We start from the raw sequence: 24,734 nt of genomic DNA, 5'->3' as shown, positions 1-24,734 counted from the left end.
ATCCCTCCATGAATGAAGAAGACATGCTCCGAACAAAGTCATTCTTGTATTTGACCCTTGGCCTCTATGTGTGACCTTGACCTTAGACCTAGGGACCAGGTTCTTGCGCATGACACTCCGTCTCATGGTGGTGAACATAAATTGTGCCAAGTAATATTAAAATCCCTTTAAGGATTGTTGAGTTACAGACTGGACAGGGAAAAAAACCCTTTTGGCCTTTGGCTTCCAAGTGTGACCTTGACCTTGCAGCTAAGGGCTTGGGTGTTGCACACAACACATTGTCTCATCCAGGGGAATATTTGTGCAAACTGATATCTAAGTCCTGTTTTGCATGACAAAGTTATAGATCGGACAGGAAAAAGTCACTCAGACCTTTGATCTCAAAGTGTGACCTTGACCTTTAAACCAGGGTTCTGGGAGTTTGTGCAGGACATGTTGTCTCATCATGGGGAACATTTATGCCAAGTAATATTAAAATCCCTTGATGGACAACAGAGTTCTGGACCGGACAGGAAAAAAAACCCATTAACCTTTGACCTCCAATTGTGACCTTGACCTTTGAGCTAGGGGTCCGGGTTTTGCGCAAGACACGTCGTCTCATCATGGGGAACATTTGTGTCAAGTAATATTAAAATCCCTTCATGGATGGCAGAGTTTGGACCGGACAGGAAAAAAGCCTTGTTGACCTTTGACCTTCAATTGTGACCTCAACCTTTGAGCCAGAGGTCCGGGATTTGCACACGACATGTCGTCTCATCATGGGGAACATTTGTGCCCAGTGATATTAAAATCCCTTAATAAACGACAGAGTTATGGACCGGACATGAAACAGACCCTGTTCATGCTATGTAAACATTTGACTGCCAAGTGTGACCTTGACCTTTGAGCTAGGGGTCTGAAAGTTGTGTATGACACATCATCTTATTATGAGGTACATTAAATTTTGTGCCAAGTAATATTAAAATCCATTCATGGATAGCATAGTTATGGACTATGGCAGGAAAAAGCCCTGTTGACCTTTGACCTCCAATTGTGACCAATTGTAACCTTTAAGCTAGGGGTCCAGGTTTTGCACATGACACATTGTCTCATTATAGGAAACATTTTTGCCAAGTAATATTAAAATCCCTTCATGGATGACAGAGTTATGGACCAGACACGAAATTGCGGACGGACGGACGGACAGAAAAGCGCATTCCTATAGTCCCCGAAACTGGTTTTCAACCAGCAGGGGACTAATAATTAAGCATCTACCATGATTGTCTCAGTCCAACTAATGACAATAATGAAAGTACAAGCCTTTACAACAATATATTAGAAAAGTAAGTAAAAGTAGAAATTTCTTACCATGGAAGACATAAATAACGTTTCAAACCAATCTCATTAGAAGGTGCTAGGTATATTCATTTATATAAAAAATAAAGGGAGGTAATTTGTCATAAATTCAGTCAATATGTATCTTCACTGATTGTCCAAGTCCATCTGATAAAATTTCAGATCAGTATCTTCACTAGTTACGGAGATATACCCATTTTAATTTGAAATAAAGGGCGGTAATTTGACATAAAATCAGTCCATAGTTATCTACCATGTTTGTCTCAGTCCAACTAATGACAATAATGAAATTTCAAACTAGAGCTATCACTAAAGGTGATGAATGTACCCCCCGCATGCACTGACACAGTACATTGCAATTTGACGCACACAAGATTGCATAATTATGTGGACTGTATGTATATAGACTGTATGTATACAGTATAGTAACAAAAAACAAAGTCCCATAACTATGCAGAATATTTATCTAAAGAATGTAACATGCGACGTGCACAACTAGGGTTGGTACTGATCACTTGTGTGAAGTTTCATTAAATTGTGTGCAAGGGTTTGGTAGATAATAGGCACGCACAAGATTGCATATGCAGACTGTACATTGTATGTACATAGTATGTTAACAAGAAACAAAGTCCCATAACTGTGCAATTTTTGTCGCTGAAAAAACCTAACATGCCCCATGCACAACTACTGTTGTTACTGATCACTTGTGTGAAGTTTCATTAAATTGTGTGAAGGGGATGAGGAGAGATGGTGCGCACAAGATTGTGTCTATGTATATAGTATAGTAATGAAAAAACAAAGTCCCATAACTCTGCAAATTTTATTTCTAAAAGAACCTAACATGCCCCATGCACAACTACTGTTGGTACTGATCACTTGTATGAAGTTTCATTAAATTGTGTCAAGGGGATGAGGAGAGATGGTGCGCATAAGATTGTGTCTATGTATATAGTATAGTAACAAAAAAACAAAGTCCCATAACTCTGCAAATTTTTTTTCTAAAAGAACCTAACATGCCCCATGCACAACTACTGTTGTTACTGATCACTTGTGTGAAGTTTCATTAAATTCTGTCAAGGGGATAAGGAGAGATGGTGCGCACAAGATTGCGTCTACGGACAGACAGACAACTTGAAACCAGTATACCCCCCCTTACAACTTTGTTGTCGGAGGGTACAATGAGTCCTATAAGTACTTACTGATATAAATCCATTTTGTTTAAAATCAGGGGAGGTAATCAGATATAAAATAACTCCAGAACTTATGACTGAATCTGACAGATTCATCATGAAATCCAAGATTTATTGTTCTTGAAGATATTTTGCAAGTTTGCATCAAATCAAACCATAAATGAAGTCTCTATATGGCTGCAAAAGCCAAAATAGCAAATTTTGGACCTTTAAGGGGCCATAACTCTGGAACCCATAAAGGGATCTGGCCAGTTTTTGAAAAGAACCAAGATATTATGCCAATACAAGTTGTGTGCAAGTTGGATTAAAGTTGATTGCAAAATGTTGCCTCTATCGTGTTCACAAGCCAAAAATACATTGTGTCTGAAATCATTAGTCCTCCACCTCTGATAATTCATGTGGGGAAGTTGGCAGTTACTTGCGGAGAACAGGTTTGTACTGGTACAGAATCCAGGAACACTGGTTAGGTTAACTGCCCGCCGTTATATGACTGAAATACTGTTGAAAAACGGCGTTAAACCCAAAACAAACAAACAAAACGAGCCAAAAATAGCAAATTCTTGCCCTTTAAGGGCCATAACTCTGATACCCATAATGGGATCTAGCCAGTTTTCGAAAGGAACCAAGATGTTATGCCAATACAATTTGTGTGCAAGTTTGATTAAAACTGATTGCAAAATGTGGTCTCTATCTTGTTCACAAGCCAAAAATAGTAAATTTTGGCCCTTTAAGGGGCCATTACTCTGGAACCCATAATGGGATCTGGCCAGTTTTCGAAAGGAACCGAGATATTATGCCAATACAAGTTGTGTGCAAGTTTGATTAAAACTGATTGCAAACTGTGGTCTCTATCGTGTTCACAAGAAATTGCGAATGGACGACAGACGACTGACGAAGGGCGATCACAAAAGCTCACCTTGTCACTATGTGACAGGTTTGCTCAAAAAGGCTGCTCAATACTTATAAAAGTTATGGCCTGAACAAGCTCTAAAATGACCTTTAAAGCCCTAATTGTGACCTTGACCTTGGAGACAGGAACCTGCATCTGCATGTGACTCATGGAGGTAAACATTTATAAACATTCATGCCAAATATAAATAAGATTCCCTCATGCATGTCAAAGTTGCGGCCCACACAAGATCTGACATTGACCTCCAAGACTTAGTGTGACCTTGACCTTTGAGGTAGGAACCTGGGCTTTGCACATGATACTCTGTCTCATTGAGGTAACCATTAATCGAAATATAAATAAGATTGCTCCATTATGTCAAAGTCATTGTCAGGACGAAAAAATCTGGATGCAAGCATGCACTAATGCAATAATGCACATACACCGAGACTATGTCTTCACGCTCTGCAAGCAGGCTTGACAAAACAAGGAGCTGCTTTTTTAAAATGCAAATCATGCCCCAGGGTGTATGACCAAAGGTGTTGTTTCTTGAAGTTTAAGGTGAGATCATATGAAGGTCATATATAGGTCAGTTTGTAGGTCTTGCCAAAGATTAGTTTAGTGTGAGTTTGAACTAGATTGTGTCATAATTGTTGGCTGTAGGGCCCGAAATATTGTTAATTTAGGTTTTAAGTTTGAAGGTGAGGGTCACATGAGGGTCAAGGACATTTAGATATAGGTCAGATTGTAGGTCTTGCCACAAGGATGTTGAGCGCGAGTATGAACTAAATCAGGTCATTAATATGGGCTGTAGGCAATCTGGTTTGTATGGACAGATGAAGGTCAAGGTCATCTTGGTAGTTTAATGTCAATCTTGACCACTGTCCAGTAATGATCACTATGTCATTTATAGTTTATTTGTAGGTCTTGCCATAAGGATTGTTGAGTGTGAGTATGAACTAAATCAGTTTATTAAAGTGAGCTGTATGCAATCTGGTTCATACTGGCACATGAAGGTCAAGGTGATCTATATATAGGTCAGTTTGTAGATCTTGCCATGAAGTTTGTTCAGTGTCAGTATGAACTAAATTGGGTCATTTATGTGGGCTGTAGGGCCAAAAATGTTGTTTATTAAGGTTTTCAGTTTAAAGGTGAAGGTCACATGAGGGTCAAGGTCATTTATATATAGTTCAGTTTGTAGGTTTTGCCACAAGGATTGATGAGTGTGAGTGTGAGTATGAACTAAATTGGGTCATTTTTAATGTGGGCTACAGGTGGACAAAAAAACAGACAATTAAATCTATATGCCTGTTGGCATAATAAAAAACCTCAGGTACACAAACACTGAACAATTTTCCTACATTTTTTTAATGACTCTAGGTGAAATACTTTTTTTGTTATATGTAACACAAATTCTAAAGAACTTTAAGCCACGATCTCACTGTCATAGTTTGGTCTCCCAGTTTATCCCCATTCAGTGATCCAGGATAAACCTTGTTCAACCTTGTTGAAATGGGTACAACCTTGAGGATTCCGTGATTGTCCGGGAAGATCCTTGATAAACCTTGTCGAACCAGCAAACAGCCCCGTTTTTTTTAAAATGATAAATTCAACCAGGAATCACTGGGAAAAATTACCAAACCGGCCTATTCCGTGCAATATCGGCGCAATGCTGGCAATTTCCGAGGTAACACCGGATATCCACCGTGTGTCTACCATGATATTCCCTAGTAATCCGGGGTCACTGGCAATCGCTTTATACACGGTTGAGCTGTGGCAAACTTTGGCCCCGGGACGGCACGGCGCAAGCAAAGCACATAATGGCTCCATCTTGTACCAGTGTGGGTAGGGCAAGTTACGGTAAGCCCAGGTTTATTCGCCGATTAACTCCCTGTTATAGCCAGAAAATGCTGGCAAACCACCGGTTGAGTCCCGTAAAACCCCGTTTTACAACAGACTGTCCGGGTTTAACTAGGTGTGTGCCAGCTATTTCCGACCACACGACGGTGACAGAAGGTGAGGTCATGGCTCTACGACGGTAACAGACGGTGAAGTTGCAGTGACATAAGGTAATATGATGATATAGTATATAACTAGAAATGTGTCCATGGGACACAGATGCCCCCACTACATTACAAAGGACACAGATCAACTTTGGGAAAACAATATGTTGCTATTTAAAAAAACAATGCAAAAAATAACCATATAATTATAATGTACATATAAACATATATGCTTTCTTGAGATTTTTAGATACCTGTCTCTTCGTAATGACTGTAGGTAAAATATTTTCGGAGCTACGAGGGCTCTTCAAAAATAACGTACACTTTTTCTCTAACTTTTATATACTGTAATGAAGCAAAACAAGAAATATACCATCATGATTTGCAATCTTTCTACTAACTGCACTGCAAATTTGACATGATTATGACCATGCAATTAGGAGTTACGCCTCCTCGAAAACAGTTATCTACATGGACCCGGCACACGGCAATCATGTTTCAACGACGTTAATGACATCGTGCCTTCATTGTGATGCTTTCATTAAGTTTGCATTAATTCATATTTCTAAATTTATTTTATAAATCATCATGAGCAATACTTAAGTCATAATAAATTGTTTGGTTAGAATAATAAAAATGTATGAACACTTATGCCACGCAACTCGGACAGGGTACTCTACGTGAGCACTTGGTCTTTATCTATATTGGCGTTAACGTCCATTTGCAGATTTTCCGTTTTCTCCCTACATCTTCGCTCTCTTTAAGCAATTCTGGACCATTTGAGAATCGTTTCTTCCACTTGAAGATAAAGACACAGATGACTGAACATTGTTGTGGCATCTGCTTCATTAGTTTATGAATTTCATTTGCTGTTCGCCAAAATTTCTCCATAAATAAGCAACTGTCTTATTATCTATGCGAGTCGATGACGACATTACATGTATTATAAACAGTAATACTCATTTAGTTTAAATGTTGTTTTCTTCTGCCTCCAACGTCGGAATGACGCCATACTCTAGGTGCATGTCGCCCCGACGTGTTGCTGCACTTTGACATATTTTTGAATAAACAAGTGTGTGTGTGTTCGGGTTTAACGTCTTTTTCAACAATTTTTCAGTCATATAAATGATGGGGATAAACAAGTATACTATCAGTGCGAACATTAGCGATCGAATTCAAGTCACGATAGATCAAAAAGCGACTGCGCCGGTTATGCGTAGCTATGGTAATAAGAACGTTCGACGCGCTTCGCCTATCAGCAAAAAATTTACAAAAAATATATGACCAAATTACAGAAATATTCCGAATTACAACGATATAGTTCACATTGCTCTTTACACAATATGCAACATTTGACAGCAAAAGTCTACGTTATTTTTGAACAGCCCTCATACGCGCGACAAAACATTAAAATGACAATTTTTTCCTAGGTCAGGGGCCATAACTCCTACAATACTGAATGAATCCGGACGCGAAACCCCAGGTGCACAACTACACATGCTGACCAACATTCCTGTAAAGTTTTGTGACTATACGTTAAATACTTTTGGAGCTAGGTGCGACACAACACTAAAATGACCAATTTTTAACTAAGTCAGGGGCCATAACTCCTACACGACTGAATGAATCAGGACGCGAAACCCCAGGTGCACAACTGCACATGCTGACCAACATTCCTGTAAACTTTGGTGACTCTAGGTCAAATACTTTTGGAGCTACGCGTGACACAACATTAAAATGACAATTTTTTACTAAGTCAGGGGCCATAACTCCTATACGACTGAATGAATCCGGACGCGAAACCCCAGGTGCACAACTACACATGCTGACCAACATTCCTGTAAAGTTTTGTGACTCTACGTCAAATACTTTTGGAGCTAGGCGCGACACAACACTAAAATGACCAATTTTTACAAAGTCAGGGGTCATAACTCCTACAAGACTGAATGAATCCGGATGCGAAACCTCAGGTGCACAACTACACATGCTGACCAACATTCCTGTAAAGTTTTGTGACTCTACGTCAAATACTTTTGGAGCTAGGCGCGACACAACATTTTCGGACGGACAGACAAGGGCAAATCTATATGCCCCCCCCAAAGTGGGGGCATAAAAACACTGAAAATCCTAGCTTGGGGAGGGAGATTTTTGCCTTCCAGCAGAGTCTTTGTCCGTTGGGCTGTGTTTGCCTCTCAGTAGAGTCGTCTTCAACTTGGTTTCCCACTGGTGTCAATTTTCTGGCAGATTTCTTGGTCTTCGGCATGATGTTTCGCTTCAAGTGACTACAAGATAACTTATGGGGATCGATGTGCGTCCTGTTTTATATGCTACTGAGTAAACACCGGTAGGCGCCGATGTGTCACCGGATCACAGCAGGGCTATGATGGGATGCTACCGGCGGTCATCGGGGCACTACCGGCTATGATCAGGGTCACTCGGGATTACACCGGGATAAATCAGGTTCATGCCGGACAATCAACCTGGATATCCGGTGTCAGACAAGTACAAACCTGTTCTCTGTAAGTAACTGCCAACTTCCCCACATGAATAATCAGGGGTGGAGGATGAATGATTTCAGACACAATGTCTTTTATCAAACCATCACGGAGAACATACCGGGTCCCGCCCGGGGATCAAACTCACGACCCCGCGATTCGTAGACCAACCCTCTCCCTACTGAGCTAAGCTGGTGGGCTCATAATGGATCTAGTTGGTTTTCGAAAGGAACCGAGATCTTATTGTGACTTAAGTTGTAAGTGTGGTTAAAATCAAATGTAAAATGTCACTTCTATCGTGTTCACATGGTAAATATATACAAATTTTGGCTCTTTCAGGGGTCAATTAGGGGCCGTAACTCTGGAACCTATGATTAGATCTGATGGATTCATCATGGAATCCAAGATCTATGGTTGTTAAAGATATATGGAATCCAAGATAGATATTTTGCAAGTTTGTATCAAATCAAACCATAAATGAAGTCTCTCTATGGCTGCAAAAGCCAAAATAGCAAATATTGGCCCTTTAAGGGGCCATAACTATGGAACATATGATTGGATCTGGCCAGTTTTCGAAAGGAACCGAGATATTATGCCTATACAAGTTGTGTGCAAGTTTGATTAAAATCAATTGCAGAATGTGGTCTCTATCTTGCTCAAAAGCCAAAATAGCAAATTTTGTCCCTTTAAGGGGCCATAACTCTGAAATCCTTGATGGGATCTGGCCAGTTTTCGAAAGGATTCGAGATATTATGCCAATACAAGTTGTGTGCAAGTTTGATTAAAACCAATTGCAAAATGTGGTCTCTATCGTGTTCACAAGAAATTGTGAATGGACGACGAAGGGCGATCACAAAAGCTCACTTTGTCACTACATAGGTTTAGGTGCACCGGTGGTCTAGTGGTAACACACTTGACTGTCAATCCAGAGGTTCGGCGGGGTTTGAATCCCGGTCCATACACTGGATTTCTGAGATGCTCTTGAGTGTCTCCCACCTAACTAAGAGGCCTGTACTGGTTCTTCCCAGGAAAAACGGCTTCGCGTGTATCGGTGCTATACACCGGGCATGTTAAAGAACCAGACTGTCTAGTCGCAAAGAGCTAGGCTAAGTTAGCCGGACAGGCCTGTATCTAAAATGATTTCTCTCTATCTGTTCTGGGGGCTTTATCTTACTCTGTCCTTCTGGTCAGGTCGCTCTGTCTGTACTAGTAGAGGATGAATTTCGCGCCCTGTGTGGCTGCGTTTGCTATATGTAAAGCGCCTTTGAACGTGTTTATCATGAAAAGGGCGCTATATAAATCTGGTATAATAATAACAATAATAATACACGACAGGTGAGCTAAAAAAATTTCAAGTTATAATCTGTTAACTGATAGGTTATCAAGTTACAATTTGTTAGTTGTATGAAGGCCTACAGTAAAACTAGAACTGCTTTTGAGAAAAGCGCATGTCTCCACAACTGCCTAATCATCTGAATAGTAGTATAAGATCAGATGAGAAATGTTCAGGCGTAAACCCTACTCCCTATATATTCTTAATTTCCAATCAGACTTTTAGTGCTTTGATTATCAAAACCAACCACTTTGATACAACCCAATCAGACTTTCAGTGCTTTGATTATCAAAAACAATGTTTAAAGGGCCATAATTCTGAAGTGTCTCAGCCAATTTGGCTAGTTATCGAACAGACGGACAGACACACAGGAGTAAATCAATATGTCTCCCATCACGCAGTGATGTGGGAGACATAAGTACAATATTTGACAGAAAGTAATAGTCTGTTAGTTGATAGAATGATGGTGATTATCAAGTTACAATCTCTTAGTTGATAGAATGGTGGTGATTATCAAGTTACAATCTCTTAGTTGATAGAATGGTGGTGATTATCAAGTTACAATCCAATCTGTTAGTTGATAAAATGATGGGGATTATCAAGTAACAATCTGTTAATTGATAGAATGGTGGTGATTATCAAGTTACAATCTGTTAGTTGATAGAATGGTGGTAATTATCAAGTTACAATCCAATCTGTTAGGTGATAGAATGATGGGGATTATCAAGTAACAATCTGTTAATTGATAGAATGGTGGTGATTATCAAGTTACAATCTGTTAGTTCATAGAATGGTGGTGATTATCAAGTTACAATCTGTTAGTTGATAGAACGGTGGTGATTATCAAGTTACAATCCAATCTGTTAGGTGATAGAATGGTGGGGATTATAAAGTAACAATCTGTTAATTGACAGAATGGTGGTGATTATCAAGTTAAAATCAAATCTGTTAGTTGATAGAACGGTGGTGATTATCAAGTTAAAATCGAAACTCTTAGTTGATTGAATGGTGCTGATTATCAAGCTACAATCTGTTAGTTGATAGAATAAGTTATAATCTGTTAGTTGATAGAATGGTGGGGATTATCAAGTAACAATCTGTTAATTGATAGAATGGTGGTGATTATCAAGTAACAATCTGTTAATTGATAGAATGGTGGTGATTATCAAGTAACAATCTGTTAATTGATAGACACTGCGAAAAATATGTGCATATACGGGAGTATACGGTCCCGTATATGTCTAATATACGAATATCATATAAAAGGTATCTTTCCTGAAAGTATGGTCAAAACCTACGCCTTAAACATACTTTTGGACCTTGACAATCCCTAACTTTGAATACTGACATAAACTGTTGAAACATATTTATGCTAAGTATGAATGAACGAATCCATGTGAGAAAAACATGAATGTCCAATTAAAGAATACGGGATTCCCGTATATGGAATGTTCCATATACGGGAAAAATGTTTCCGTATACGCCCGTATATTAGGAGTATACGGAATGCGTACACTCCCGTATACGGAACCATTTTCTGCAGTGAGAATGGTGGGGATTATCAAGTTACAATCTGTTAGTTGATAGAATGGTAGGGATTATCAAGTTAAAATTGAATCTGTTAGTTGATAGAATGGTGGTGATTATCAAGTTAAAATTGAATCTGTTAGTTGATAGAATGGTGGTTATTATCAAGTTACAATCTGTTAGTTGACAGAATGGTGGTGATTATCAAGTCACAATCTGTTAATTGATAGAATGGTGGTGATTATCAAGTTACAATCTGTTAGTTGATGTAATGGTGGGGATTATCGAGTAACAATCTGTTAATTGATAGAATGGTGGTGATTATCAAGTTACAATCCAATCTGTTAGTTGATAGAATGGTGGTGATTATCAAATTAAAATCGAATCTGTTAGTTGATAGAATGGTGGTGATTATCAAGCTACTATCTGTTAGTTGATAGAATGGTGGTGATTATTAAGTTAAAATCTGTTAGTTGATAGAAAGGTGGGGATTATCGAGTTACAATATGTTAGTTGATAAAATGGTGGTGATCGTCAAGTAACAATCTGTTAATTGATACAATGGTGGTTTTTATCAAGTGAAAATCCAATCTGTTAGTTGATAGAATGGTGGTGATTATCAAGTTACAATCTGTTAGTTGATAGGATGGTGGTGATTATCAATTTACAATATGTTAGTTGATAGAATGATGGGGATTATCAAGTTACAATCTGTTAGTTGATAGAATGGTGGGGATTATCAAGTTACAATCTGTTAGTTGATAGAAAGGTGGTGATTATCAAGTTACAATCTGAAAGATCCATCCTCACCTTCCTGTTGAAACCTGTTTCCAGACTTGTAAATCTAACCCAGCTGTTACTATGGTAATATTTCCATTTTTGTGTCTATTGCAGCAAATATCTAATATCCTCCTAGTCTCCTCACAGTCTAGGGTTGTTACATAGTTGGGTTCAGCAGATACATCAAACACTGTAATGAACAGGTCAATCTTTCACTAACATACAGAGTATTGATGCAAGAATGTGACTATTAAAGATGGTCAATCAGATTTTGATCTTGTAACTGATTTGTTCCAAACTTTATCATCTGATCATTTACACTTATTTATATAACCACCGGGTGCCTAAGGCTTGTTAGAATTTCACTAAGCATTCTTAAATTTTGATATTTCTATCTAAGTTGCATAACTAAGACCAAGTTTTTAACGGCATTGACCTGCTGCTATATAGGCATTCACACCCTTATCCTAGAGACAGCTCCAATATTCTCTGCAGCTAATCAGAGATTTAAATAATAGTTGTTACTAATAAGTGCTGGACAGACAATGAGTGATCAGGTCTATTTGATACCCAAGTGCAGCGAGGGCATGTATCAAATAGACAATGAGTGATCATGTCTATTTGATACCCAAGTGCAGTGAGTGCATGTATCAAATAGACAATGAGTGATCAGGTCTATTTGATACCCAAGTGCAGCGAGTGCATGTATCAAATAGACAATGAGTGATCAGGTCTATTTGATACCCAAGTGCAGCGAGTGCATGTATCAAATAGACAATGAGTGATCAGGTCTATTTGATACCCAAGTGCAGCGAGTGCATGTATCAAATAGTCAATGAGTGATCATGTCTATTTGATACCCAAGTGCAGCGCGTGCATGTATCAAATAGACAAAGTAATGAGAATGTCTATTTGATACCCAAGTGCAGCGCATGTATGTATCAAATAGACAATGAGTAATCAGGTCTATTTGATACCCAAGTGCAGCGAGTGCATGTATCAAATAGACAATGAGTGATCAGGTCTATTTGATACCCAAGTGCAGCGAGTGCATGTATCAAATAGACAAAGTAATGAGTATGTCTACCTGACTTAGACCACAAAATCACTCAAAACTGTCCCGTACATTCTATAGAAATTAGGATTATAATATAATCTGCTACTGCAATATTATTTTTGTACCATTAGCACTTATTTACCAGCATATGAATGTATGCGTATCAGTTTGCATGAATTCTGTATTCTCAAAATACCAGACTTTCTAAAATTTGACGCTCATTAAACACTTTGAGTCAATTGCAGTCATCAGTGATGAGCAGTTAAAATGTGGAAATACTCAAAATTAGAACTGCTGGACAATATTTTTTGTGCAGAATTGGCATATCTGCGAAACACTAAGTCAGGAACTTTAGGATGATAGAAGGTTTCCAAAACCATAAAAAGCTAACAGCAGATCAGATGTTTGTATGTTAATAAAACAATTTTTACAGAGGTAAATTGACATTTTAAGTATATTGTTTAATAGTAATCAAATATAAATGATTAACTTCTAGTAGAAACCACTTTCAACTGGAGGGACCTCCGTGGCCGAGTGGTTAAGGTCGCTGACTTCAAATCACTTGCCCCTCATCGATGTGGGTTCGAGCCTCACTCAGGGTGTTGAATTCTTCATGTGAGGAAGCCATCCAGCTGGCTTACGGAAGGTCGGTGGTTCTACCCAGGTGCCCGCTCGTGATGAAATAATGCACGGAGGGGCACCTGGGGTCTTCCTCCACCATTAAAGCTGGAAAGTCGCCATATGACCTATCATGTGTCGGTGCGACGTTAAATCCAACAACAACTTTCAACTGGTATCTTTAAATACTACCTTTTTACTGATAGGTATAAAACCACAAAATAATTGTGGTTCAATCAATGATAGTTCTTGAGTGTTGTTCATGCCATTCAAACAGAATCCAGTTAATGCATATACACTCATAAGAATAACAATATATCATGACTTTATGCTATAATTGTTCTATTTTGCTTTTGTAAGGATCATGCAGATCCAGTGTTAGACCAACAACAAAGCTATGACAAAGTTATCCCAAAATGAATCAAAGCCTTGAAATGTCTGATGGTTGCGGGTTTTTGGTAGATTTATTTTCTGTTTAAATGCCAGTCTATGAATATACATCAATGAGTAACAAATACAAATTTAATGTGCCTCATATCTAAGATGAACTCTGCCTGACCTAGCTTGTGATGTAATCATGGACTAGAATACCTTATCATTGATAGATCTTGTATCCTACCCTTATACAAGATATAGCACAAAATCAGCCTGCCTAAGAAACTTTGCTTTATTCAGTCAGTGTCAAAATATCACTTTTGCGGGAAATTTTGAAATCACATATTTATCAAAATTTTAAATTAAAACCGATACCATTGTATTGGAAATGTTTGAATTTAGAAAATGAGTGGTTGAATTACAGGTTTTTATCCAGAAACAAAAAAGTTATTGCTATTTTCACTTTTACGGCACTTCAGCCGGAAATTTTGGAAACATATTTTTTTCCTAATTTTTCATTGAAACCGTTATCATTGTATTGGAAATGTTCTAACTAAGAAAATAAGTGGTACTGGTTCGAGTCGTAAATTCTGCCACTTTTTGCGGTTTTTCATAAATATTTCTTTTGTTATACAATTGATTTGTACAAAATTTCTACCATATGTGCTTTGATACAAGCAACATTGATTGTTATCATAAACGGCCGTTTACAGTATGGTAAACAATAAATCACACTTAAAATAACTGACAGGTTTAGCCTCCACATTTTACCTTCTAGAGGTTGTAAATATTCGGCCACTTTTTAAGCATAAAGTTGGTTATATTTTCAACATTTTCTTTGAAATAAATTGATGCTACAGCCAAAATTGTTCTTTTTTTCAACAAACTGTAATCAATTTTTAATAGCATACCTCATGGGAAATATTTGCCAACAGAGATTTAAAAAGCGCCTGTCATCCTTCTCACACCAGCACGACGTAGTTTAATTTTTACGTCACTGTTTATCACACATTCTAGCATAAAACTGCTGTTTTTGTCACTTTTCTGGGTTGTTTCAACAGGAGACTAAAGAGAATCTCGCGCTCACGTGCTGTTATAACACCTTTTTATATTATGCATAAACATATTACAGCCCCAAAATGGATAATTCAAAGGAAATGACATCAACGTGAAAAACCAACGTAGACATGGAAATTCAGTGACGCTGAGGGACAATATATTCATTTTCTTGGTTTTAACGCGTGTTATGCTAGTTAGCACATGTTCTTTTCGTGTTATAAAGTTTATATTTGAACAAGAGCTCGTCGAACACGAAATGCCCCCCTTGATGCATTCAGTAATTGCACAAGGAACAGAAATTATATGCTCACTGTAAACAAAAGTTCTACCATTCTGGTTTAATCTGACCTTGACCTTTAACCTATTAACCTAACAAGAGATTACAGACTGATCTTGGTGCCGTCCACTGAGCCATTTTTGAATGTTCCAAATTTCAAGACTAGCTCAAGGTCAAAATCAATGTCAAATTTCATTTCGGTACAAAACAATGTGTATGTGGTCAAAATTTGAAAGCTGTGGCTTGAGAAATGTAAAAGCAGGTCACTAGATCAATTTCAAGGTCAAAGTTCATTTCGGTAGACAGAACTATGCATGTGCTTCAAATTTGAAGGCTGTAGCTTGAGAAATGTGAAAGTAGGTAATAGGTAAAAATCAATGTCAAATTTCAATTCAGAACACAAAAATATGCATGCAGTCCAAATTTGAAGCCTGTAGCTTGAGAAATGTGAAAGTAGGTCACTATGTCAATCTCAAGATCAAAGTTTTTTTCCGGTACACAAAACTATGCATGTGCTTCAAATTTGAAGGCTGTAGCTTGAGAAATGTGAAAGTAGGTCACTAGGTCAAAATCAAGGTCAAATTTTATTTTGGAACACAAAACTATGCAAGCGGTCCAAATTTGAAGCCTGTACCTTCAGAAATGTGAAAGTAGGTCACTAGGTCAATCTCAAGATCAAAGTTCATTTCAGTACACAAAACTATGCTTGTTGTTCAAATTTGAAGGATGTAGCTTCAGAAATGTGAAAGTAGGTCACTAGGTCAAAAGCAAGGTCAAATTTTATTTTGGAACAAAAAAATATGCATGTGGTCCAAATTTGAAGCCTGTACCTTCAAAAATGTGAAAGTAGGTCACTAGGTCAATACAATGTCAAAGTTTTTTTCGGTACACAAACCTATGCATGTGGTCCAAATTTGAAGGCTGTAGCTACAGAAATGTGAAAGTAGGTCACTAGGTCAAGATCAAGGTCAACTCATGTCAAGGTTCATCTTGCCACTCAAATCTATACATGTGGTCCAAATTTGAATGATGTAAGTTATGGACATGAAGGTTCCAAGTTTTTCCCTATATAAGTCTATATGAACCATATGACCCCTGGGGCGGGGCCATATTTGACCCTAGAGAGATAATTTGAACAAACTTGGTAGAGAACCACTAAATGATGCTACATTACAAAATATCAAAGCCGTAGTGGTTTGGACAAGATTTTCAAAGTTTTTCCCTATATAAGTCTATGTAAACCATGTGACCCCCAGGGCGGAGCTATATTTGACCCTAGGGGAATGTTTGAACAATCTTAGTAGAGGACCACTAGATGATGTCATATACAAAATATCAAAGCCCTAGGCCCTGTGGTTTTGGACAAGACGTTTTTCAAAGTGTTTTTTCCTATATAAGTCTATATAAACCATGTGACCCCCCGGGTGGCACCATATTTGACCCCAGGGAAATAATCTGAACAATCTTGGTAGAGGGCCACTAGATTTTGCTACATACCAAATATCAAAGCCCTAGGCCCTATGGTTTTGGACAAGAAGATCAGAAACCGTTTTAACTGTTCCTGGCAAATGTGACCTTGACCTTTGACCTAATGATCTCAAAACCAATAGGGGTCATCTGCTGGTCATGGCCAACCTATCAATTTTCCTGACACTAGGCCCAAGCGTTCTAGAGTTATTGCCTGGAAACCATTTTACTGTTCCTAGTCACTGTGACCTTGACCTTTGACATACTGACCTCAAAATCAATAGAGGTCATCTGCTGGTCATGACCAACCTCCCTATCAATTTTCATGATCCTAGGCCCAAGTGTTCTTGAGTTATCATCCGGAAACTGTTTTTCTCTTCAGGGTCACTGTGACCTTGACCTTTGACATACTGACCTCAAAATCAATAGGGGTCATCTGCTGGTGATGACCAACCTCCCTATCAACTTTCATGATCCTAGGCCCAAGTGTTTTTGAGTTATCATCCGGAAACCGTTTTACTGTTCAGGGTCACTGTGACCTTGACCTTTAACATACTGACCTCAAAATCAATAGGGGTCATCTGCTGGTCAATACCAACCTTCCTATCAACTTTCATGATCCTAGGCCCATGTGTTCTTGAGTTATCATCCGGAAACCGTTTTACTATTCAGGGTCACTGTGACCTTGACCTTTGACATACAGACCTCAAAATCAATAGGAGTCATCTGCTGGTGATGACCAACCTCCCTTATCAACTTTCATGATCCTAGGCCCAAGCGTTCTTGAGTTATCATCCGGAAATGGATTGGTCTACATTCCGACCGACTGACCGACATCTGCAAAACAATATACCCCTCCTTCCTCGAAGGGGGGCATAATTAACCCTTGCCGGGCCTCAGCATAAACGAGTGTGTGCGATGACGTCACGTGACCTGCGAGACAAAATATTTGCTATTTAGAGTAGACAACTTTAGGGAAGGACAACTTTTTTTCTACTCACCTCAACTTGTTATTTTTTGCCGATTTTGTTGCTAGCACAAGTGCTTGTGATGACACAGATGCGTTCTCAAGCATCACGCTCGAAAAAAAGCTTTAAAGTGGGTGGCCGAATATTTAAGACCTGGCCGAATTTACGACTCGAACCAGGCATATCAAAAGTTTTTATCCAGAAACAAAACAAGAGGACCATGATGGTCCTGAATCGCTCACCTGTCCCAACATGACCCAGTTTTGAACTGAGTATGACATCGTTTTTTTTCTATTATTTGACATAGTGACCTAGTTTTTGAGCTCATGTGACCCAGTTTTGAATCTGACCTAGATATCATCAAGATGAACATTCAGACCAACTTTCATACAGATCCCATGAAAAATATGGCCTCTAGAGAGGTCACAAGGTTTTTTCATTATTTGACCTACTGACCTAGTTATTGACGGCACGTGACCCAGTTTCAAACTTGACCTAGATATCATCAAGATGAACATTCTGACCAATTTTCATGAAGATCCATTCAAAAGTATGGCCTCTAGAGAGGTCACAAGCTTTTTCTATTTTTAGACTTAATGACCTAGTTTTGACCGCAGCTGACCCAGTTTCAAAATTGGTCTAGATATCATCAAGATGAACATTCAGACCAACTTTCATACAGATCCCATGAAAAATATGGCCTCTAGAGAGGTCAAAATGTTTTTTCATTATTTGACCTACTGACCTAGTTATTGAAGGCACATGACCCAGTTTCGAACCTGACCTAGACATCATCAAGATGAACAATCTGACCAATTTTCGTGAAGATCCATTCAAAAGTATGGCCTCTAGAGAGGTCACAAGGTTTTTCTATTATTTGACCTACTGACCTAGTTTTTGAAGGCACGTGACCCAGTTTCGAACTTGACCTAGATATCATCAAGATGAACACTCTGACCAATTTTCATGAAGATCATGTGAAAAATATGGCCTCTAGAGAGGTCACAAGGTTTTTCTATTTTTAGACCTACTGACCTAGTTTTTGACCGCACGTGACCCAGTTTCGAACTTGACCTAGATATCATCAAGATGAACATTCTGACCAATTTTCATAAAGATCCCATGAAAAATATGGCTTCTAGAGAGGTCACAAGGTTTTTTTATTATTTGACCTACTGACCTAGTTATTGACGGCACGTGACCCAGTTTCAAACTTGACCTAGATATCATCAAGGTGAACATTCTGACCAATTTTCATGAAGATCCATTCAAAAGTATGACCTCTACAGAGGTCACAAGGTTTTTCTATTTTTAGACCTAATGACCTAGTTTTTGCCCGCAGCTGACCCAGTTTCAAACTTGACCTAGATATCATCAAGATGAACATTCAGACCAACTTTCATACAGATCCCATGAAAAATATGGCCTCTAGAGAGGTCACAAGGTTTTTCTATTATTTGACCTACTGACCTAGTTTTTGAAGGCACGTGACCCAGTTTCGAACTTCACCTAGATATCATCAAGATGAAAAATTCTGACCAATTTTCATGAAGATCATGTGAAAAATATGGCCTCTAGAGAGGTCACAAGGTTTTTCTATTTTTAGACCTACTGACCTAGTTTTTGAAGGCACGTGACCCAGTTTCGAACTTGACCTAGATATCATCAAGATGAACATTCTGACCAATTTTCATGAAGATCATGTGAAAAATATGGCCTCTAGAGAGGTCACAAGGTTTTTCTATTTTTAGACCTACTGACCTAGTTTTTGACCGCACGTGACCCAGTTTCGAACTTGACCTAGATATCATCAAGATGAACATTCAGACCAACTTTCATACAGATGCCATGAAAAATATGGCCTCTAGAGAGGTCACAAGGTTTTTCTATTATTTGACCTACTGACCTAGTTTTTGAAGGCACGTGACCCAGTTTCGAACTTGACCTAGATATCATCAGGATGAACATTCTGACCAAATTTCATGAAGATCATGTGAAAAATATGGCCTCTAGAGAGGTCACAAGGTTTTTCTATTTTTAGACCTACTGACCTAGTTTTTGATCATACGTGACCCAGTTTCGAACTTGACCTAGATATCATCAAGATGAACATTCTGACCAACTTTCATAAAGATCCCATGAAAAATGTGACCTCTAGAGAGGTCACAAGCAAAAGTTTACGCACGGACGCACGGACGGACGACGGACGCTGCGCGATCACAAAAGCTCACACTGTCACTTTGTGACATGTGAGCTAAAAATTGCAATTTTTCAATTTTATCCGCAAATTTTATTGTACTTGCAAACGTTATATATGACGTCAAGTCTGCCCGCTGTTGCTCTTTCCAACGACTTTTTCCCCAATATTCTGAGCACGTAGGATAAATAGAATATTAGATTACTGTCTGAAAAATTTAAATTTATTAGGCTCGTCTACGAAAATATATAAGGCTCGGCAGCAGCCTCGCCTAATATATTTTCTTCAACTCGCCTAATAAATTTAAATTTATCCAACAGTAACCTAATATTCTCTATATATAATCTAAATGGTCAGTGTGAGTGGATACAGGTTGGATAAGAACTGCTTGTTCATTGATAACTCATCCGCATTGTTCATGAATGGGACTATTTTGTGTAGCACATGAGCATCCTTTGGATGTGATTCGGAATAAGTAAAGATGCTATATCATTGTCAGAAATACACTTGTAACTTTGGTAGCGAGATAAACCCGCAACCAAAAATGAAGCAGAAAAACTTCCAACTGTTGTCATAATCAAGTGGAAACATTCCAGTGACTGTGTGAATTCAATGTAAACCTTGTTGGTTCTACAGTGTTATTGACTGGATTGATGGATTTAAAAAAATTCTGTTTCATGTAAATACGTGAGGTCATGGAAACTGTTAGTTTTGTTGTTTGGCTTTTAATTTTCACGGGTACAATTTATAATTATTCTAAGTTTCATATTTCTGTCATGTCACATCTTTTTATTTATATCCAATAACTTGAGGAGATTTTGCAATATCATTTTAGACATAGTCATTGTTATTCAGGTAAGGTTTTGCAACTGAGCAACTTTGAATACATTCCTTCAAAGTATATGAGGAGTTGAACACATCAAATTTCTTCACTATAGCCAATTTTGTGAAATTAAGAAAGGGCCATAATTCTATAACAAGAGGGTCATGATAACACCTGTTGAACCTGGCCTTGAAATCATTAAGATAAACATTCTGACCAAGTTTCATGAAAATAGGGTCATAAATGTAGTCTCTACAGTGTTAACAAGCTTTTCCTTTGATTTGAGTTGTGACCTAGTTTTTGACCACACAGGACCCAGTTTCGGACTTGGCAAAGGAATCATCAAGATAAACATTCTAATCAAGTTTCATGAAGAAAAAGTAAAAGATATGGCCGCTAGAGTGTTAACAAGCATTTCCTTTGATTTAAGCCGGTGACCTAGTTTCTGACCCCACATGAACCAGTTTCGAACTTGGCCTAGGAATCATCTAGACGAATATTCTGACTAAGTTTAATGAAGACAGGGTCATAAATGTGACTCAAGAGTGTTAACAAGCTTTTCCTTTCATTTGACCGGGTGACCTAGTTTTTAACCCCATATGACCCAGTTTTGAACTTGGCATAGGAATAATCATGATAAACATTCTTATAAAGTAACATGAAGATAGGATCATAAATAGGGCCTCTAGAGTATTGACAAGCATTTCCTTCGATTTGAGAGAATGACCTAGTTTTTGACCCCACATGACCCAGTTTCGAACTTGGCCTGGAGATCATCAAGATAAGGGCAGTAACTCTAGAACCCATGATGGAATCTAGCCAGTTTTCGAAAGGAACCAAAATCTAATTGTGACTTAAGTTGTGTGTAAGTGTGGTTAAAATCAATTGTAAAATGTCACTTGTTCTATCGTGTTCACAAGGTTAATATTAACAAATTTTGGCTCTTTCAGGGGTCAATCAGGGGTTGTAACTCCAGCACCTATGACTGGATCTGATGGATTCATCATGGAATCCAAGATCTATTGTTGTTTAAGATATTTTGCAAGTTTGTATCATATCAAACCATAAATGAAGTCTCTATATGGCTGCAAAAGCCAAAATAGCAAATTTTGGCCCTTTAAGGGGCCATAACTCTGGAACCCATGATGGGATCTGCCAAGTTTTCGAAAAGAACCAAGATATTATGCCAAAACAAGTTGTCTGCAAGTCTGATTAAAATTGATTGCAAAATGTGGTCTCTATCGTGTTCACAAGAAATTGTTGACGGACGAGCGACAGACGGACGATAGATGAAGGGTGATCACAAAAGCTCAAGATAGGTGAGCTAAAAAAACCTACTGACCTTCAACCTCTGACTGTCACCTTCACCTTTGAGTTAGGGATGAGGGTACTGCGTAAGACACATTCTCCCATTATGGAAAAAAATTGTGCCAAGTAATATTAAAATCTCTCTGGATGACCGAGTTACTGACCATACAGGAAAAAATCCCTATTGAAGTTTGACCTCCGATTGTGACCTTGACCTCTGAGCTAGGGGTTTGGGTGTTGCGCATGACATGCTGTCTTATTATGGGGTACATTTGTACCATGTAATATCAAAATCCCTTTAAGGATTGCTGAGTTACAGAACGGAGAGGTAAAAAGCACTGTTGGCCTTCCACCTTCAAGTGTGACCTTGACCTTTCAGTTAGGGTCTGGAATTCAGGCATGAAAAGTTGTCTCATCCTGGGAAATATTTGTGTGAAGTAATATTCAAATCCTGTTTTGCATGACAAAGTTATGGACCTGAAAGGAAAAACAAAACCTTACAGACCTTTGATCTCAAAGTGTGACCTTGACCTTTGAGCTAGGGTTCTGGGTGTTGCGCATGACACGTCGTCTGATTAAGGGTGCCAAGCAATATTAAAACCCCTTGATCAATGACAAAGTTATAACCCAGACTGGAAACAAACCCTGTTCATGTCATGTTAACATTTGAATGCCATGTGTGACCTTGACTTTTCAGCTCGGGGTCTGAAGGTTGTGCATGACATATTGTCTTATTATGGGGTACATTTGAAGTATTTTCATGCAACACACAAAGTCCCTACTGGAAGGCACCTAATTTTCTCTACTGCAGTATAACAACATGATTTGATATCTGTTAAAGATGTATAAACAATATTGTACTATATATACAATATGTTATAACACACCACTTGGATTAAAATTTGCATATACAAAAATCTACAATTGATTATACAAACAAGAGCTATTATTGGTGCCCAAGAATGCTACAATTGTCTGCGCAAAATATACCCAGAATAGTTTAGGTATGAATCATTTTGTGACCTTGACCTGACAGACCCGGGTCATAAGAGTGACACACCTCAATATGGTTAACAACTGTGTCAAATCATTTTCAAATCCCTTGATAAATAGCAGAGCTGACCAGAATCAGACCATGTTAACCTTTGTCTTCTAAGTGTGACCTTGACCTTGGAGCTAGTGGTCTGGGTCTTGCGCATGACAAATCATCTCATTATAGGGAACATTTATACCAAGTAATTTTAAAATCCTTTCATTGATGGCAGAGTTATGGACCGGACGTTTACATTTAACCTCTAAGTGTGACCTTGACCTTAGAGCTAGGGGTCTGAATCTTGCACATGACATGTCGTCTCATTATGGGGAACATTTATACCAAGTAATTTCAAAATCCCTTTATGAATAGTAGAGTTATGAACCGGACACAAAACAAACCCTGTTAACCTTTGACTTCTAAGTGTGACCTTGACCTTGGAGCTAGGGGTCTGGGCTTTGCGCATGACATGTCCTATCACTATGTTCAACATTTATGCCAAGTTATTTCAAAACTAGAAGACGCTTTTGTAGAAAAGCGCATGTCTCCCCATAGGCAAGAAGTCAATAGGGGACAGGAGCGAAAGTCAAAGAGATACTGATGGTTGGCTGCAATAGGGATCATGTACTTGGCATGTCCAAACATCCCACTAAGTTTCAACATCCTGGGCCTAATGGTTCTCAAGTTATGAACTGGAAACAGTTTTCCATGTTCAGGCCACTGGTGACCTTGACCTTTGATCGAGTGACCCCAAAATCAGTAGGGGTCATCTACTCTGCATGTCCAATCATTTTGGGTCAAGTGGTTCTCAAGTTACTGATTGGAAAGATTTTCTATGTTCAGCCCCCTGTGACCTTGACCTTTGATGGAGTGACCCCATAAAGTATAGGGGTAATCTACTTTTTAAGTCCTATCACCCTATGAAGTTTGAAAGTTCTAGGTCAAATGGTTCTCAAGTTGTTGACCGGAAATGGTTTTCCATGTTCTGTCTGCTGCGACCTTGACCTTAAATAGAGTGACCCCAAAATCAATAGGGGTCAACTACTCTGCATGTCCAATCAGCCTATGAAGTTTCAAAATTCTGGGTCAAGTGGTTCTCAAGTTACTGACCGGAAATGGTTTTCCATGTTCAGGGCCCTGTAACCTTGACCTTTAATAGAGAGACCCCAAAATCAGTAGGGGACATCTACTCTGCATATCTAATCATCCTATGAAGTTTCAACATTTTGGGTCAAATGGTTCTCAAGTTATTGAGAGGATATGGTTTTCCATGTTCAGCCCCCTGTGACCTTGAGCTTTGGTGGAGTGACCCCATAAACAATAAGGGTATTCTACTTTGTAAGTCCTAACACCCTATGAAGTTTGAAGGTTTTGGGTCAAATAGTTCTCAAGTTATTGACTGGAAATGGTTATCCATGTTCTGTCCACTGCAACCTTGACCTTATATAGAGTGACCCCAAAATCAATAGGGTTCATCTACTCTGCATGCCCAATCATCCTATGAAGTTTCAACATTCTGGGTCAAGTGGTTCTCAAGTTACTGACTGGAAATGGTTTTCCATGTTCAGGCCCCTGTAACCTTAACCTTTAACAGAGTGACCCCAAAATCAATATGGGTCATCTACTCTGCATATCTAATCATCCTATGAAGTTTCAACATTCCAGGTCAAGGGGTTCTCAAGTTATCGAGCGGAAATGGTTTTCCATGTTCAGGCCCCTGTGTCCTTGACTTTTAACAGAGTGACCCCAAAATCAATAGGGGTTATCTACTCTGCATGAGCATTCATCCTATGAAGTTTCAACATTCTGGGTCAAGTGATTCTCAAGTTATAGATTGGAAAGAGTTTTCTATGTTCAACCCCCTGTGACCTTGACCTTTGATGGAGTGACCTCCAAAACAATAGGGGTCATCTACTTCGTAAGTCCTATCATCCTATGAAGTTTGAAGGTTCTAGGTCAAATGGTTCTCAAGTTATTGACCGGAAATGGATTTCCATGTT

At 38.6% G+C, this 24,734-nt stretch overlaps 1 protein-coding gene across 3 annotated transcripts in view; it reads right to left on the bottom strand.

Annotated features, from left to right (window-relative positions):
• The window catches only part of LOC123527419 (uncharacterized), a 176,033-nt gene that overhangs the window by 2,448 nt on the left and 148,851 nt on the right, over window positions 1–24,734 (bottom strand). For 2 of the 3 annotated variants that reach the window (XM_053523311.1, XM_045306859.2), the window contains one exon: window positions 11,583–11,742. The exons of the other annotated variant lie outside the window; for it this stretch is intronic. In XM_053523311.1, coding sequence (XP_053379286.1) covers window positions 11,583–11,742 — 160 coding nt within the window. The remainder of the gene's footprint in view (window positions 1–11,582; window positions 11,743–24,734) is intronic. 3 annotated transcript variants of the gene reach the window in all.

The sequence above is a fragment of the Mercenaria mercenaria genome, chromosome 14 (genome assembly GCF_021730395.1).
Source record: "Mercenaria mercenaria strain notata chromosome 14, MADL_Memer_1, whole genome shotgun sequence".
In the NCBI taxonomy this organism is placed as follows: domain Eukaryota; kingdom Metazoa; phylum Mollusca; class Bivalvia; order Venerida; family Veneridae; genus Mercenaria; species Mercenaria mercenaria.
This window is presented reverse-complemented; position numbering and strand designations above follow the sequence as displayed.